Here is a 16,607-nt window from a genome sequence, read left to right on the forward strand (position 1 = left end):
TGGGAGAGTGTTCTAAGACTTCTGACAATAGAGCATGTGTGCTGCAGGCTGTTCTGCTCAATAGAACCAAAAGCGCACATCACAAGATGTAAAAATGTGACTTAAACATACTTAATAAAACAAAAACACATGCACTGGTAAAAGAACTATTCTTGGCCATCTTTTCTTTTGATTTACCATTGTAACAACAACTTTTTGAAATTATAAACATTTAAAAATTAGAAACAGACATTTAACTCAAAAAGTACAGTGCCAAAGTAAAGCATTAATTCCTTGAACAAGCCCATCATACCATTTTTTCGTAGCAGGCTACAATATCTTAAAACTACAAATTTCCTTTTTAAATAGATTTTATAAATGGGATGTTATATCTAAAGGCTTGACTATTTTGTTACACTACTACCCGTCTAGACCATTAACACCCATAGAGTGAAAAAGCAATTAATTATTGCAGTACCAGATAAGATAAAACAAGTAAGTAGTAATGCTATCAGTTACTGACCTGTTTGCTCAGTTTCTCCCATTGTGCCTGGCAGTCTAATAGCCTAGATTTTATCCGGGTATCAACTCCTACAAGAGGCTGGCTTCTTAAACTGGACTCTACTTCTTTCATCTCTTTCAAAGAGAGCTCAGTCTTTTCCATTTCATTAACAAACATCTAAACATGTATCAGAGAAAGAACGTGTTAATCTCTGTTATGGGAGTACACTAATTAGGCATTCATTTTTGTAAGAAATCTGTATGATATGCATTCCTGTTATTCAATTTTCCCAAATACATTTCTATTAAAGGCAATGCGACACCAAGATAAATATCAATCTTATCCATATATCAGTCAGCAGAGAGTGTACCAAACTAATGTGTCTAAGGCATAACAGACACAACGTAAGTACAGCCCACCTGACTCAGTCATGACATCATTCAAATTAATATTCCAAAAATGCCAGATGCCTGTATCATCCCTTTGGAATGCCATAGGTTTGAAGAAGATGCACAAGTGTTTTGGACATTTCCAAATTTCCAGCAACCAGGGAAAGCCACACAAACAAACTGACTACATATCAGGGTTTATTCAAATGCTCTCAGCCAAAATTCATAACCATTGGGGGATAACCCTACCAGACATTGGTTGGGAAGAAAGGCTGAGTGATTTCAGAACTGGGGAGTTGGGAGATTTGAATGTGATTCTTGATTCTGCGCAGGACTTCCTTTATTACCAAGGAAAGTCACTTCTTCCTCTGCCCCAGTTTCCTCATCCATAAAATGCAGTAAACACTTACCCATCTATCATGGCAGTTGTGAAGCTAAATTATACAAAAATTTGTAAGCATGCTAGGAGATTTGGAAGAAGCTCTCTGAAGTGCAATGTATTATTAGGGTTAAATGGATTGAAGGGCTAATTGAAAAATACTACCTGGACAAAAAAAGATGAAGACAAAAGGTGAAAGAATTTTTTGGCATGCTTTACTGTATGTGTCACACGCTCTGTTTAATAACAGCAGCAAAATAATAAAGATGAGAAAAACCACTATTGCAGAAGATTCCTTATATCAGCAGAACTCACTGTGCATTGGTTAAGCTGTTTTTGAAGCCCTTCAGAATCTCCTTGGATAACCTGTTCTTTCATTAAGAAGTCCTTCACACCATCCATCCACTTCTGAATGATTTCTGAATCAGCCTGAATTGAACACAGTAACTCCATGATGTACAGCCAATAACTATAGCATTTCAACAGCTATCAGCAACAAGGGAGGGCAATTTTAAAAGCTGCTAGCATGGCTTCAATTTCTGTTCTGTTTGAGAGATTTGTTTCCCACCCTCAGACTGGTATGAATGATTGTAAAGTATTACATGCACGTAACAGAACTTCTAAACACAGGCTGCACTCTTCCTGGCCACTAAACAGGCACACAGAGAGGCGGGTGAGTATAGGATTAAGGAGTTTCTGCCCACAACTTACTGTAAAGGCCTCTGTGAAGACCAGACACAACTATAGGCCACTTTTTAGACAGGAGTGCAAGGACTGCCCCCACCATATTCCCCAGGAATGCACTGTGCCCAAGGAGGTGGAGACAGGAATCGTTTCCCTCCCCATTGCACTGCACTGACACAGGCAGAAAGGTTGCACACTGTATCTCTTTAAAAGGTGCAGTAACAAGGATGCTCCTCCTCCATGCCTGCTGGGGACCACTGGGAGGCATTTTGCCTTTCTGAGGAACACAGATGGGCAGAAAATGCCATACTTGATTACAACAATGATCCACTAAATCCAATAGCCTGACAGCGGCCATTACCAGATATGGGGCAGTCTCTTAACTCTTATCAGTTAACTTATGCCCTGAAGAATGAAGATTTGTATCCCTTCTAACAAAAAAGTTTTATCCTGTCTAATGTAATTGTGGATGTGTAATATTCTTATTTACGACCAATATTTTAAAACCCCTGCTATACTCTCTGCTTCAATTATATTTGTGATAAAGAGATCCTTGGGTTAGCTACACTTTGCAGGAAAAAAGTATTCATTTTCTCATTCTTCAATTTATTGTCCTTCAGTTTCACTTTATGCTGATGCAACCATCCCAATACAGAGCTGTGCCTTAAAAGCTACAATTGAGCCTTACAAAGTATATATTCCATACTGCATTCCAAAACTGAAGAAACATATACCTTACTTCATTGGAACCTTGTAACAATAATACTTTCAGGATCCAAATATTACACTGCCAACTTCTAAAAAAATTTCTGCATTGGAAGCCCATTAAAACACTGCAGTACTTATTTTTGTGCCAAACCCACTACTGGAAAGATTTACGGTTATATTCTTTACATTTTTTTTGTTCCTCCTCCAGCTTTTGTAATTTTCTGCAGCTGATTTGAAAACTGATTTCACAAACCAGTCTAAACAGACCATAGGAAGCTCCAACAGTGAAACAACAGTTCAGTGTGAAATATGTATTCATTAAGACAAGATTTAACAATTTACTTAAGCATGTGCTTAACTTTAAGCACATAAATAGTCAAACTAAATGCAATGGGATTATTCACATGCTTTAGAGATAGGCATGTGCTTAAGTACTTTGCTTTCGGATGTTCTTATTCGAGAAAACCAGAACATTAAGACAGTTTGCAGTGGTGTTGCAGACATGTTGGTCCCGGAATACAGAGACACAGTGGGTGAGGTAGTGTCTTTGACTGGACCAGCTCCTGTCAGTGAGACAGCAAGTCTTTTGAGCTTAAGTAGAGTTCTTCTTCAGGTCTTGGAGATGTAGCTGTGACACTGAGTACCTCTCTCAAATCTGACAGGGAGCTCTGCGTGGGCTCGAAGGCTTGTGTTTCTCCAACAGGAGTTGGTCCAATAGGAGATTTTACTTCACCTACCCTTGTGTCTGAGACAGTTTAGATGAAATGTAATTAAGATGAAACCTCATGCTCTGGGTCCCTAAACCTCTGACTGCCAGATGCTGCAACTGGATGACAGGGGATGGATCACTTGATAATTGCCCTGTTGTGTTCATTCCCTCTGAAGCATCTGGCACTGACCACTGTTGGAAGACAGGATACTGAGCTAGATGGACAATTGGTCTGACCCAGTATGGGTCTTATGTTCTAGGTTTAGTGAAGTAAATACTTACACATCATGCAGAGAGAAAGAGAATGAGTCAAATGCATAAGGCAGGGGGGTGGGTTTTTTTTAATTCTACTCTAAATTTGGGATGAGCTCAATAATAGGACAATTTCCCAATTTCATCCCAACTGGAAACACAGATTACATGTACTGAGTATCAACATGAGCCCCTATAAGAAGCATGTGCAATATTTCTTTGCAGTAGGTTAAAGAAAAATGAAAACAAGAGAACCAAATATTACAATATGGTGGAGGTATGATAATCTAGAAAAGAATTTGAGGAGAGGAGATACTTACCAGCATTCCTTTTAAAACAACTCATGGGACAAAGACATATAATACAACATATATTAAAACTTGGGGCCAGATCATACCACTTATGTTCTCACATGTGGGGTAGTCCTCTCAATGCAGATATGAAGCATTCTGCACAAAACCGGCGCTCACACACTTATTTGGCTCTCCCCCCACCTCTGCCGAGGGCCTCTCTGCTGTCCACTTTCCATGTGGAGGAAAGGAGTGGAGATGGTGAAGGATAGAGGGATGTATATCTTAAGACCCTTAGAAGCCCCTTCAGAACTCTACCTAAAAAAACGGGACAAACTTGTCTGTATTCTTTCTCCCCAGTGAGTCCCTGCAAGGAGGAACCCAGGGGCAGCTACAACCACAGAACAGGAGAGATCCCTGGCCATTCTGTTCCATTACTAGCTGTGTTGCCTGGGAGATATAAGAGACCAGAACCACTGCAGAAAGTTGAGGAGATCTGTCAGATTTTGGTGCCTTCCTGACAGGGAGGCAAACCCTGCCATCCATGGACAAGATGCTGAGGAAGAATCCTTCTGGATATTTCTACACAGCACTCCTTCCCACAGCTATCAATCCAGAGGCTGTGTGAGTGTGATGGTCTCTTTAGAGTGGGATCATTTGCCCAACAGTATTTTCCACAATATTTTCCACTAAAATTTGTAAAGCTGTGCACCATTTAACAAAACTGAATAAAATGAATACATTTCCTCTCATTTCCCAAAGTGAAATCTAAAAACATATTGTAGTCCATGTGCCACCGATGACACACAGAATTTGCTTCCTACAATTAAGGGGAAATTCCATGGTCTCTTGTATCACAGTCCAGCGGACAGGGCACTGGACTGGGAGTCAGGATTTCTAAGTGGCTCTGCCACTGATCTGCTGTACAACCTTTAATAAGTCACTTCACTCTCTTTGTCTCTGTTGCCTAAATGTAAAATGGGGATAATGATATTTGGCAGGTGTAGTTCTCAGAACTAAGTGTTCATATTACTGGAAAATGTACATTTAAAAACCATGAGAAAATTGATTAAAACAAAACAAAAATCCTTACGAAAATGCAAACTAACTTCCTATGTATGATCACATCATCATCATCTTCATCATGATCTCACTTGCTTCAACTCATGTTGCTTCCCATGTCTCTTGTCTACCCACTCATCTATCTGTTTTACTAAGTTTGGGTATGGCTGTAAAATACAATCAACCCATCCAATTTGGTATCATGTCTCCAACAGTACCCAGCAGCCGCTGAGTAGTATAGAATATCTATGCAAATACAACTAGTTTATAGATTAGATCCTCCCTCCCCCTGCAACGCAAACTTCACTCTGATCTGCCCAGTCCTAACCATGAAGTTTTTGTTTCAATCTTCATCTTCAAACTATGATGGTTTTTAAACTACAGCATCCCGGGATATCACCACCAATGTATGTACTAACAAAGCTCCTCAAAGGAAATAGGAAACTACATACATGCAGCTTTATGAAGGTTTGTTTGTATATTGATAGCCTTTACAGAGCATTCAGGAAATGCTGGGAAAAACTATCGGAAAAAATTTCCATGTATTAAAAAACACCCACATTTAAGCCCTTTGAAGTACGTCTCCTCAGGCACCACCACTGCAAATTTCAGAATACTTCAGTACGGTCTCCTCCTGCAGTTTTCTTAAGCTTTTCCCCTCCACTAAAACTATGTACTCAACTTCAGCATTCTGTTCTCCCTATGCCTCCAGGACACCTATTGACATCAGTGGAATACCAGTAGCCTTAACAACAATGGGTGACCCAAACACACAGTGAAAGCAGTACACTAACATTGAGTACTACTGTGAAGACCAGAAAGGAGAATTTTGCCCTCAGCTTGTAGCTGCATCACATCTCTGAGATAATTCTGATACAATAACTGAGTACACTACCTTGTTCTTATGTATATGCAAAAGGGAGCATTTCCATTTTCAAGGCCCAATCCTGCACAGGATAAGCATGCTTAAGTGGGTGAACGTGGGGATTATTCAAATGACTGCAGTAAATGTTGAATTTGATGTGCAACTAGTTACAAGAAAGATATTGCAATGACAAGAAATTAGAGAGTTCTGAAAAGAACTGCAAAACTGAATGAGAAGCTGAGGTAATATTTAAAAAGTTAAGGATATATAGCTCAACAAACTGAGAACTAAGAGGGAACCATTGTAAGTCTATTAGTATTTGAACGATGTGAACACATGGAAGAAGAGGAGTTATTTAGCATGATGAAGGGCAACACAACTAGGAAGAATGGGGTGAGATTAAGAAAGGACAACTGTGGCCTTAACATCAAGCTAAATCTCTTAAAAGAATAATCACCAAAGACTTTGGTTGAAATTTCATCACTTGGCACATTTAAAACTAGCCATACTATTAACAGCTTCAACACAGACAAATGTAGGTCTCCACTTGAGTTCTTAGTACCAGAGTTGGCCACCACCCAAGCACCCCTTTGCGCCCAGATGTGCCTCTGCAGTACTCCGCTCCTGCAGTGTCCTTCACATGGGTCCTCAAAATCAAGACAGTCCAAAAGAAATTAAAACATTCCTAGCCTGAGGTCCATTTTATTCAGTCCTCAGGTATACGAGGCCCTCCAGGCCCCAACCCCAGTTCAGCATCTTTCCCCCCTCCATTACGGGGCTAACTCCTTTTTCCCAGAGCTGGGCACAGTTCAATGTCTCAGCAAGAGTCAAATCTTTCTCGCTTCTGCAAAGTAGCTCTTCTGACTTGTGTTTCCTGAGCATTCCCCAGCTAACTGCAGCCACTTGCTGCCATTTATATGGAATTTCCTGATCCCGCTACGATGAAGCTCAACCTGTAATCAGCGCTGACTTAGCTAGAGGCTCAGCAGTCCCTGGAACGAAACACCCTGTTACATCCTTGTCCAGATCAAAATTTCTTTTTAAGCTTGCATGTGTTCTCCAAGTCAAATATACATTCTACCCCCTGCCCCCACCCCAAAAGTAGTGGAATCAGAAGAGGAAAACTAAAACACCCACACACACACTGATTTCCCCTCTCCCCTTCCTCTGAATCTTATGGCCCCAAAAAATGAGGTTCAATAAGAAAATTTGCATGTATGTGGACTGTATAAAACATATATTCTTCAAATGGAAGAGAATATAGAGATAATTCAATGTATTCAAAGATGTTTAATGCAGATTCTTGAAGTGGAAATATAATTCAGACAGCAGTTCAATCTGAGAGCTCAGCATCTCCCTTGTCAGCAATTTCTAGCTGCAAAACAGTGGTAAAGGAAACTTTATATTCAGAATCTGGAACTACTATAAATGGTCTAATGAGGGATAGATGAGTAGATCTCCTAGACACACATTTTTTATTTTCTAGATTTTAAAGTAAAAAAAAAAAAAAGGGAAGAGGAAGCCCAGATCTGAAATGTATTCCAAATGTCTGCTTAAGCACTACACTAATCACATTAGACACACCAATGACTCCATATTAACAGACAGACAGGTTTTTAATCTGCTCTGATTGGCACACACTCTTCACTTCATAATTACAAATGATGGTTAGTACTATATTTTTTGAGCTACGTTTTGAAATCAAGTTATGATGCACTGAATTTTCACGTTTTTGCCTCCCCATAAAGATAGCACAGATTAATAAATTGAGACTGGGATGGCGACCCAGAAGTTAATTTAAATTCATTTGACACAATGAATCTGTGTGACACAGAGCAAGCAATCCCTCCCATTCTAAAGTGAGGATATTTCCTTTCCTGCCTCAGAGGGCTGTTGGTGAGGATTGTTTGTATAACGTTTTAAAAAAGGATGAAGCACCACATACTGTAAATACTAATTATTCTTAATAACCATTACCCACCTTCCTGACATTTCAAAGATGAGTTTTTGGAATTGGAAAACCATTCCTGTCTATCACCCTCCTTTTCCCCTTATTCTTTGAAGGCACTGTGCCAATCCAGTATTACACTTAAAACAAACAACACCAAGGGACTGCGGTTCAGGAGCAGAAATGTGATTCTTACTTTTCAGACGCAGAAAAGCGAAGCATTTATTGCTGTATCCTGTAAGGTGCTTAACAGCCCTGAGAGGTGCTGAATGTTCTCAGCTTCCACTGACATCAAGGAGAACTGAGGGCACTCAGCACCTAACAGGAGTAAATTCCTAATGATACACTTGATCCCTGCCATTCCAGGAACAGAGTGTAAAGAGGAATTTTTTATTTAAGTAAAAACAATTCTATCAGATGATGAAAAAGTACATCAGAGGTTTTAAAATGGAGAGACTCATGACAACACTACAGTATACTTCAGCATTCCCTGTGATAAGATTTTTATATTCTTCTTAAATCTGTGGCCAATACATATTTAAATGTCAAAGTCAAACATTAGCTGGATTCATGCTTGCACAGGGAGAAGAAAATGGACTCAATGGATATAAACCCAAATATTTTTCACTTTACCTCAAATATTCTCAGTTTAGAGACAATTTCCTCCAGCAGGTGAACATCTTTAGAAAACTTGTCCCATTCCTCATGTATACACTTGAACTCTTGCTTGTAGATCTTTGCTATATCAGAGGAAGCATGTTTTTCCAAAGCTCTTGTTTCTGCAGCAAGTTTATCTATTATGGGTTTCTGGTCTTCTATTGTTCTACATACAGTCTGCAGGGAGAAAACAGGAAAAAAAATGTACATATGGGTAGCACTTATGTTCTTTGTAAGTGTGAGGGAAGAGAGCAGACAGAATCAGGCTCCTCCTACTCAACATCACTCTGAAATCTTTGTTGCCGTCCTCTATAACTCTCATGTGTGTCATTCTTATACTATCATACATCTGCACAGTATGTCCATTCGGGTCAATTAGTCACAGAGGTGGAGTAGAATTCTTAAACAGCAGTCCAGTCATACAGATCCCCAGAGACTAAAGAAAAAGTCACGTTCATGATTCCCAACAGCTCATGTACTAAAGACTTCTGCCATCTTTAAATTACATAGCAGCATCAGAAGATCAAGCTACAGAATTTCTGCCATGTCGTAATCGGTTGTCTATAAAGTAAAGCACTGATAGCCTCACTTACTAGGACATTAACATCCCCAACTAACCCCTGCTCCAAAAGAAAGGAAAACCCAAAAAAAGGAAAAAAAATAAACCAGTGATTAGTCTTCAGCAGAGTTCCTCTAGTTTCATCCCCGCACTCCTACACTAATGCATAGAAAAAGGTTTCTCCATTACACAGAGTGGTTACAAAAAGGGGTGAGGAGGGGAGAACAGTTAATTTATGGGGATTTTTTTTCTTTTTAAATTTAACTATTTGGAGATGTGTGTGTGTGTGTATATATACATACACACAGATAAATGAAGTAGGAGGTTCGTACATTTATATAACAGCTTTTGACAAAGATATCTACTTACTATTGCACATATATAAAGTGAAGTCTCACTTCTTTCTAGCTGCAGATGTTTTAAAGCAATTCTCTTTCTATAGTACCAAAGGGTCAGTACTCCTTGCTTCTGAAAAGCAGGCTGAAAGACAGGTCTTTCAACAGCTCACAGCTATAATACTTCATGGTTTAGGATTAAAAAAAAAAAAAAAAAAAAAAAAAGATACATCCCTTACTCAACTGAAATTCCAAGGTGATGCAGAGAAAAAGTTTAAATTATCCATCTGGATTTGGCTAGGGTACACCAAGCACCACTAGTCGCAGATAATGTGGCTAAAACATTGGGATGTGGGATGGGGAAAAGCAGCTGCTGGTTGCATTAATGCTTCTTTTGGGTAAGGAAATTATCAAGATAGCCAAGTTTCTAGATGCAAAAGTGAAAATAAACTTACCTTTGTCTGCTGCAAGGCTCTCTCAACCTTACTCGGGTCACTCACAGCGCTCATGATGGATTGTACTTTACTTTCCAATTCATTCAATGTATCCTTCACTCTCTTCAAAGTGTCCAAGTAATCCTGGCTAGGCTGGCATTCTAACTCTGTTTTTGACAAAAAGGTTGCTATTTTTAAAAAAGGGAAGAAATGAGTACACAGTGCTTTTATTTCTAAAAGGAATTAAGCTATATTTCATATATTTGAATGAATGCTAGAACACCCTTAATGCATAATACCCCACCCCTTACCCAACTCGCCACACTCCCTGTCCCCCGACTGCCTTCCGTAGAGACTGTCCAGTTTGGCCGATGTACATAGCAGAGGGCATATATTACATTGGTGGACATGCAGGTGGATGAACCAGTGATGGTGTGCCTGATCTGGTTAGGTCCTGTGATGGTGTTGTTGGTGTAGATGTGGGCAGAGTTGGCATCGAGATTTGTTGCATGAATTGGTTCCTGAGTTAGTTACTATGGTGCAGTGTGCAGTTACTGGTGAGAATATGCTTCAGGTTGGCAGGTTGTCTGTGGGCGAGGACTGGCCTGCCACCCAAGGCCTGTGAAAGTGTGGGATCATTGTCCAGGATGGGTTGTAGATCACTGATGATGCGTTGGAGAGGTTTTAGCTGGGGACTGTATGTGATGGCCAGTGGAGTCCTGTTGGTTTCTTTCTTGGGTTTGTCTTGCAGTAGGAGGCTTCTGGGTACACGTCTGGCTCTGTTGATCTGTTTCCTTATTTCCTCGTGCGGGTATTGTAGTTTTGAGAATGCTTGGCGGAGATTTTGTAGGTGTTGGTCTCTGTCTGAGGGGTTAGAGCAGATGCGGTTGTACCTCAGTGCTTGGCTGTAGACAATGGATCGTGTGATGTGCCCGGGATGGAAGCTGGAGGCATGAAGGTAGGCATAGCGGTCGGTAGGTTTTCGGTATAGAGTGGTGTTAATGTGACCATCACTTATTTGCACCATGGTGTCTAGGAAGTGGACCTCCCATGTAGATTGGTCCAGGCTGAAGCTGATGGTGGGGTGGAAGCTGTTGAAATCATGGTGGAATTTTTCCAGAGAGTCTTCTTCCCATGTGTCCAGATGATGAAGATGTAATTAATGTAGTGTAGGTAGAGAAGGGGTGTGAGTGGACGAGAGCTGAGGAAGCGTTGTTCCAGGTCGGTCATGAAAATATTGGCATATTGTGGGGCCATGCGGGTGCCCATAGCGGTGCCACTGATCTGGAGGTATATATTGTCATCAAATTTGAAATAATTGTGTGTGACGATTAAGGCACAGAGCTCAGCAACCAGTTGTGCTGTGACATCATCAGGGATACTGTTCCTGACAGCTTGTATTCCATCTGTGTGTGGGATGTTCGTGTAGAGAGCCTCTACATCCATGGTGGCTAGGATGGTGTTTTCTGGAAGGTCACCAATGCATTGTAGTTTCCTCAGGAAATCAGTGGTGTCACGGAGATAGCTGGGAGTGCTGGTGGCATAGGGTCTGAGTAGAGAGTCCACATATCCAGACAATCCTTCAGTGAGAGTGCCAATGCCCGAGATGCCAACTCTGCCCACATATCTACACCAGCGACACCATCACAGGACCTAACCAGATCAGCCACACCATCACCGGTTCATTCACATGCACGTCCACCAATGTAATATATGCCATCATACGCCAGCAATGCCCCTCTGCTATGTACATCGGCCAAACTGGACAGTCGCTACGGAAAAGGATAAATGGACACAAATCAGATATTAGGAATGGTAATATACAAAAACCCGTAGGAGAACACTTCAACCTCCCTTGCCACACAATAGCAGATCTTAAGGTGGCCATCCTGCAGCAAAAAAACTTCAGGACCAGACTTCAAAGAGAAACTGCTGAGCTTCAGTTCATCTGCAAATTTGACACCATCAGCTCAGGATTAAACAAAAACTGTGAATGGCTTGCCAACTACAAAACCAGTTTCTCCTCCCTTGGTTTTCACACCTCAGCTACTAGAACAGGGCCTCATCCTCCCTGATTGAACTAAGCTCATTATCTCTAGCTTGCTTCTTGCTTGCATATATATCTGCCCCTGGAAATTTCCACTACATGCATCTGACGAAGTGGGTATTCATCCACGAAAGCTCATGCTTCGAAACGTCTGTTAGTCTATAAGGTGCCACAGGACTCTGCTGCTTTTACAGATCCAGACTAACACGGCTACCCCTCTGACACAAAAATGCTTAAGTGACTCAAGAGTTGAAATCCCAGTTTCAAAAGTGACTTAGGTACTTAGTAGCCTGAGTCTCATTGAAAGCCAAAAAGACTTAAGACACTTAAGACCCTTTTTGAACATGGAGTTCTGAAAAATTTAGCCTACATCTAATATTCCTGAAGCAATGACAGGGAGTGAATTCATGCTGGCAATACATCAAATGTTATTTGGAAACATTGAGGAGCAGCCTAAAACTGGGGACCTTGGGACCAATGAATCAGCAGGTTAGTATGTGTTGTGGACTGTTTGCACATCTTCATTTGGTTTTAGGCTTGGCAGAATTCTTTTTTATATAATTTTGATGGATAATATCAGTTATTTTAAGCAATTTTTTTTCAATTTTTATTGATTTAAATTTTCAGTTGTGGGAAATCAGGGGGCATCAGACCGTTATTTAAAGGACAGTAGATGTTGAGATTCAAAAAATAAAAGTTTTATAATGGTTAAAACATTATGTGGATAATTTGTATATCAAAATAAACGAAGTATATAGTCTAAGTCAAACTCTAATAAGCTCTCAAAGTAGCATTTTTCTTAATTTCCCTGTCTCAAAATTTCAATCATCAAAGGAAATATTTTTTCATCAGTTTGTGTGCATGAGGTGAAATCAACGTTTATTAACATTTACTGATAAAAATCTAATCCTTGCAAGCCTATTTATTTTTAATTAGGTTTCTTGCTTCTGACTTCTTTGGAATCTCAAAGGATTTGTTTGGCACATTAGTTTGTGTGTTTCAGAAACTATCAAAAAAATATGTAACTTAAAATCAGCACTGAACACCCTGGTGGCTATCAAAATAGTATTGCGGTATGTATATTCTCTGGCCTTGGATACATATGCAAATTCTTCACTGACATCACCAAAAAATAATCAAAAGGCTCACTTTCAACAATGGATTGTTAAAACTATCAGTGCTACTTCATGCCATTTCTAACTGAATAATGAGTGAACACTTCTAGAGACAATTAGACCTATCCAGTAGCATCGTTTCTCAAAGGAAGCCATATCAGTTTTAAAAGGAAAGCTTCCATGGTATAGCAAGTAGAAGCAGTAGTTTTAACCTGCTGATAAGGAACTTGCAATGAAATTCCACCCTTATTTGAAATAAAATTCAAGTTGCAATTCTCAACAATATTCCTTTGGAGCTGTACAAGCTTATAAACTCTGCAGACTTCCAGCACCAGTACTTCTCGTCATTGTAGGAGCTTATAAATGCTGAAGGTCCCTTCTATTTGCAAGCAATTCAAGTTATGTTAAATGACAAAAAACACACTATACTGCACTATATGCAGTTTCCACTATATAAGAAAGTCACAAACAAACAATAAGTTCTTTTATAAAAGTTTGGAGAGTACCTTGGGGGCAAATACCATGCACTCCAATCTGCAGACAAACGACACTTTCAAAAACTATAATCTACCCTGAATATATTATCTGACCCCTTTCATTAGAATGCGTTTACAAGGTAATAAATGGTTAAAATACATTATCATTCATAAACAAACAAGCTTACTTCAAATGATTTTCTAGATATTAAAAAATCTCAGGCATATTCTAGTCACGTCTTGCAATGATCTACTGCAATGCACATTACCCATATATCTCTTCATATGCACATGAACTAAATCATAACAATTACAAAATAATTCGTCGTCACAATGAGCATGATAAAAAACCCATAATTTAAGCATGATCCGTGGGAAAGTTTTCTGACAATGTGACTTAAAGAGCTCGTTCCTTAAATAGTTGCCCTAATAGCATAGCATTTTAATCTTATTTTTTATTGCACTGGAAAGACAGCTTTTCTCCTCCCCCAGCTGGAGCCAGCATAAAACACTTCATCCAGCCTCTTCAATGCATAAAACAAAAAAGACTACGGGGGTGAGGAATCTACCTATAGATCAGTGCACTTAATATTGGGCTGTAAAATATTAAAAGCTACATATTTGTGCACTACATTTAAAATCTCTTCAAAGTCAGTATGCCTGGTTTGAATGTTAATAGTGAAGCTTTAATGATACAGAGAGGCAAGGAGAATGTTCCTGAGAAGCAGCTCAAAGTCCTAAAAGCTTCAAAGATGGAATTCTTCTTCAGACAAGTATTTCCAAAAAGAATTATGTATGATTAATATGCTCGACAAAGCTGAAAGAGAAAATAAATTTCTTATGCACATTTCAATTTCACAGTGCTCCCTATCTTCCATTCTTCAGTGGCACGTAGTTGGCTAATTTACCCTGCACCAAAGCATTATTTATTTCTACAGTGTCATAGGCATACCTAGTTCTTTATCCTGTATCATGTACTTCAAATATGTCTTGCTAATTAATTAATTTCAAGAATGCAGCACCCTTGCATAATCACTTCTCACATTAGGGAAGAACATATGTAGCAAGGTGCATGGAGGAGGTAATCTGGCACTCCAATTTTTTGTTACATTCTACAAGCCTGACCAAAAACCCACTGATGTCAATGGAAACACTCCCGGAAATTGCAATAGGCTCTGAACCAGGCCCTATACAAATAACTATTTAAATTTAATTGTCAGTACATAGAAAAATCAATTCTTTAATCCAATTATGAACTATCCTGCTTGCACCTTTCTACCAAATAACAGTAAGTAACTGTTTCAAGGGGTTCTGAGCTCCCACTTTAGACATGATAATGATACGAGAAGCCCACCATTTTAATTTGCTAAAGTAATTACACAGTGACCTTTCAGTATTTTTAAAAGTTGCTCTTTCATGTATGAGGTTTAGACAGTGACACTGATGGAAAAAACTTTTTTAAATTAATGCTTGAGGGCCTGATCCAAAGCCCACTGAAGGCAATGCAAGCATTTCCACTAACATGAGTGGACTCTGAATCAGGCCCCAGTCCAGAAATGCCAGAGTTAAGGCTTTGCGTGTACACCTTACACTTTAGTCTATGCAGTTACATATTACACTCCTGGGGGGAATTCTGTGCCAAAAATTTTAAAAATTCTGAGCCAAAAATTCTGCATCAAAAATTTAAAAATTCAGCAAATTTTATTTGTCAAAACAACACTACATTATCACACCCATTTGAAATAAATTACCTAACTATTTGAAAATACCTGTGAGCAAGTATGTCTGTAACAATACAGGCACACACAAAAAATTACTCCAGAAGTAGAGAGAGTTAAAGAAACCTCTATGACAACTCTGTGCCTGTTTCTCTGTCCCCTCCCCTACAGAGCTCAGCTGGGGAGCCAGACATCCCCTCCCCCACAGAGCCAAGCCATGCCCTCCCAATCCAAAAACCTGAAACACCCCCCGACACACACAGAGGCCAGCTGTGGCCTCCCTAGCCCAGACATTCTCACCCTTATCCCCCAAAGGCCAGCTGCGGGGCCCCTTCAGACCAGACACACTCACCCCCTGTTCTCCTACAGCCCAGGAATCCAGAGGGAGAAACATCCTGATGCTGGATCCCAGGCTTGCACAGAGTTTCCGCAGGGGCATTCTGGGAACTACAGCTGGGAACTCCCCACAGCCTTGTCTTCTATTTGTGAGCTAGGCTCTGCTGGCTCCAGCAGCCCCTATGGGCAGCCAACATCTCTGCAGCCCATTTCTGAGGGGGAGGGAGGAGGAAATTCTGCATGCACAATATTAATTTCTGCAAAATTCTGCATTGCACAGTGGTGCAGAATCCCCCCAAGAGTAATTTTATTTATTCTGAAGGGCCCCTGCCTTATTTTATGTCAGAATGAATGATGAATGAGACTAGAGACCCCCTCACCTCATTCAGTGAGAAAGATGTGCACTGCAAAAGGTTTAAAACGTTGTAAAGTGAAGCATTTAGCAGTCAAAAAATTCCAAGGTTAAGGATGTCTGTGGAATCTTAACTCTTTGCTACCAATACCAACTTTGGCTGTATTATGTTCTAGTCTTGAATGATACAGGCACATCCCATTTTTCTCCACAAGATCACTGCCTTGTTCAACTCACAAAATGGTCTGAGAGCAGAAAATGAGGTACATGTTCAATACATTTCAATGTAGCCTAAACTCATAGCACTGAAAGTCAATGATCCAACAGACTATGAAATATCAAACAGCACAAAGATCACACTACATTTAAATATAGTTCAAGCAGATACTGAAACATAGTTCACATTACTTATGATTTATTTCATTCAGAAGAATGCTACTTTTTTGTAAATAAAGGTACATATATCCCCAAATCATCTTTTACTAAGTTTAAACCTGGCTAAAAATTAAAAATACATTAGAAATTTTAATAGTTTTGCTTAATGGAAAAGTAGTTGGACAACTTTGGTTTACAGGCATATATGGTGATACAGATATAGGTCAGTCTGGCAGGAGTCCATTCAAAAATTCTGCATCAGCGGAAATGCTAGAAGTATATGAAAGATGTTAATAAAAGACTTAAATGAGATTCCCTAACAGATCATTACCATATATGTGTTTGTGCATTTACCATTTATATATTTGGTTACAGTTAATTACAAAAATAGCTCCATTAAGAGGTTATGGTAGTATGTGAAGTTACTGATTGACTC

At 39.6% G+C, this 16,607-nt stretch overlaps 1 protein-coding gene across 1 annotated transcript in view; it reads right to left on the minus strand.

Moving 5' to 3' along the window:
• Positions 1 to 16,607, minus strand: part of UTRN (utrophin) — a 565,218-nt gene that overhangs the window by 434,682 nt on the left and 113,929 nt on the right. Inside the window, exons 21-24 of the mRNA XM_050949465.1 lie at positions 9,774 to 9,919; positions 8,401 to 8,601; positions 1,565 to 1,678; positions 503 to 658 (exon numbers count right to left, since the gene is read on the minus strand). Coding sequence (XP_050805422.1) covers positions 503 to 658; positions 1,565 to 1,678; positions 8,401 to 8,601; positions 9,774 to 9,919 — 617 coding nt within the window. The remainder of the gene's footprint in view (positions 1 to 502; positions 659 to 1,564; positions 1,679 to 8,400; positions 8,602 to 9,773; positions 9,920 to 16,607) is intronic.

Source organism: Gopherus flavomarginatus, chromosome 4 (assembly GCF_025201925.1).
Source record: "Gopherus flavomarginatus isolate rGopFla2 chromosome 4, rGopFla2.mat.asm, whole genome shotgun sequence".
Taxonomy (NCBI): domain Eukaryota; kingdom Metazoa; phylum Chordata; order Testudines; family Testudinidae; genus Gopherus; species Gopherus flavomarginatus.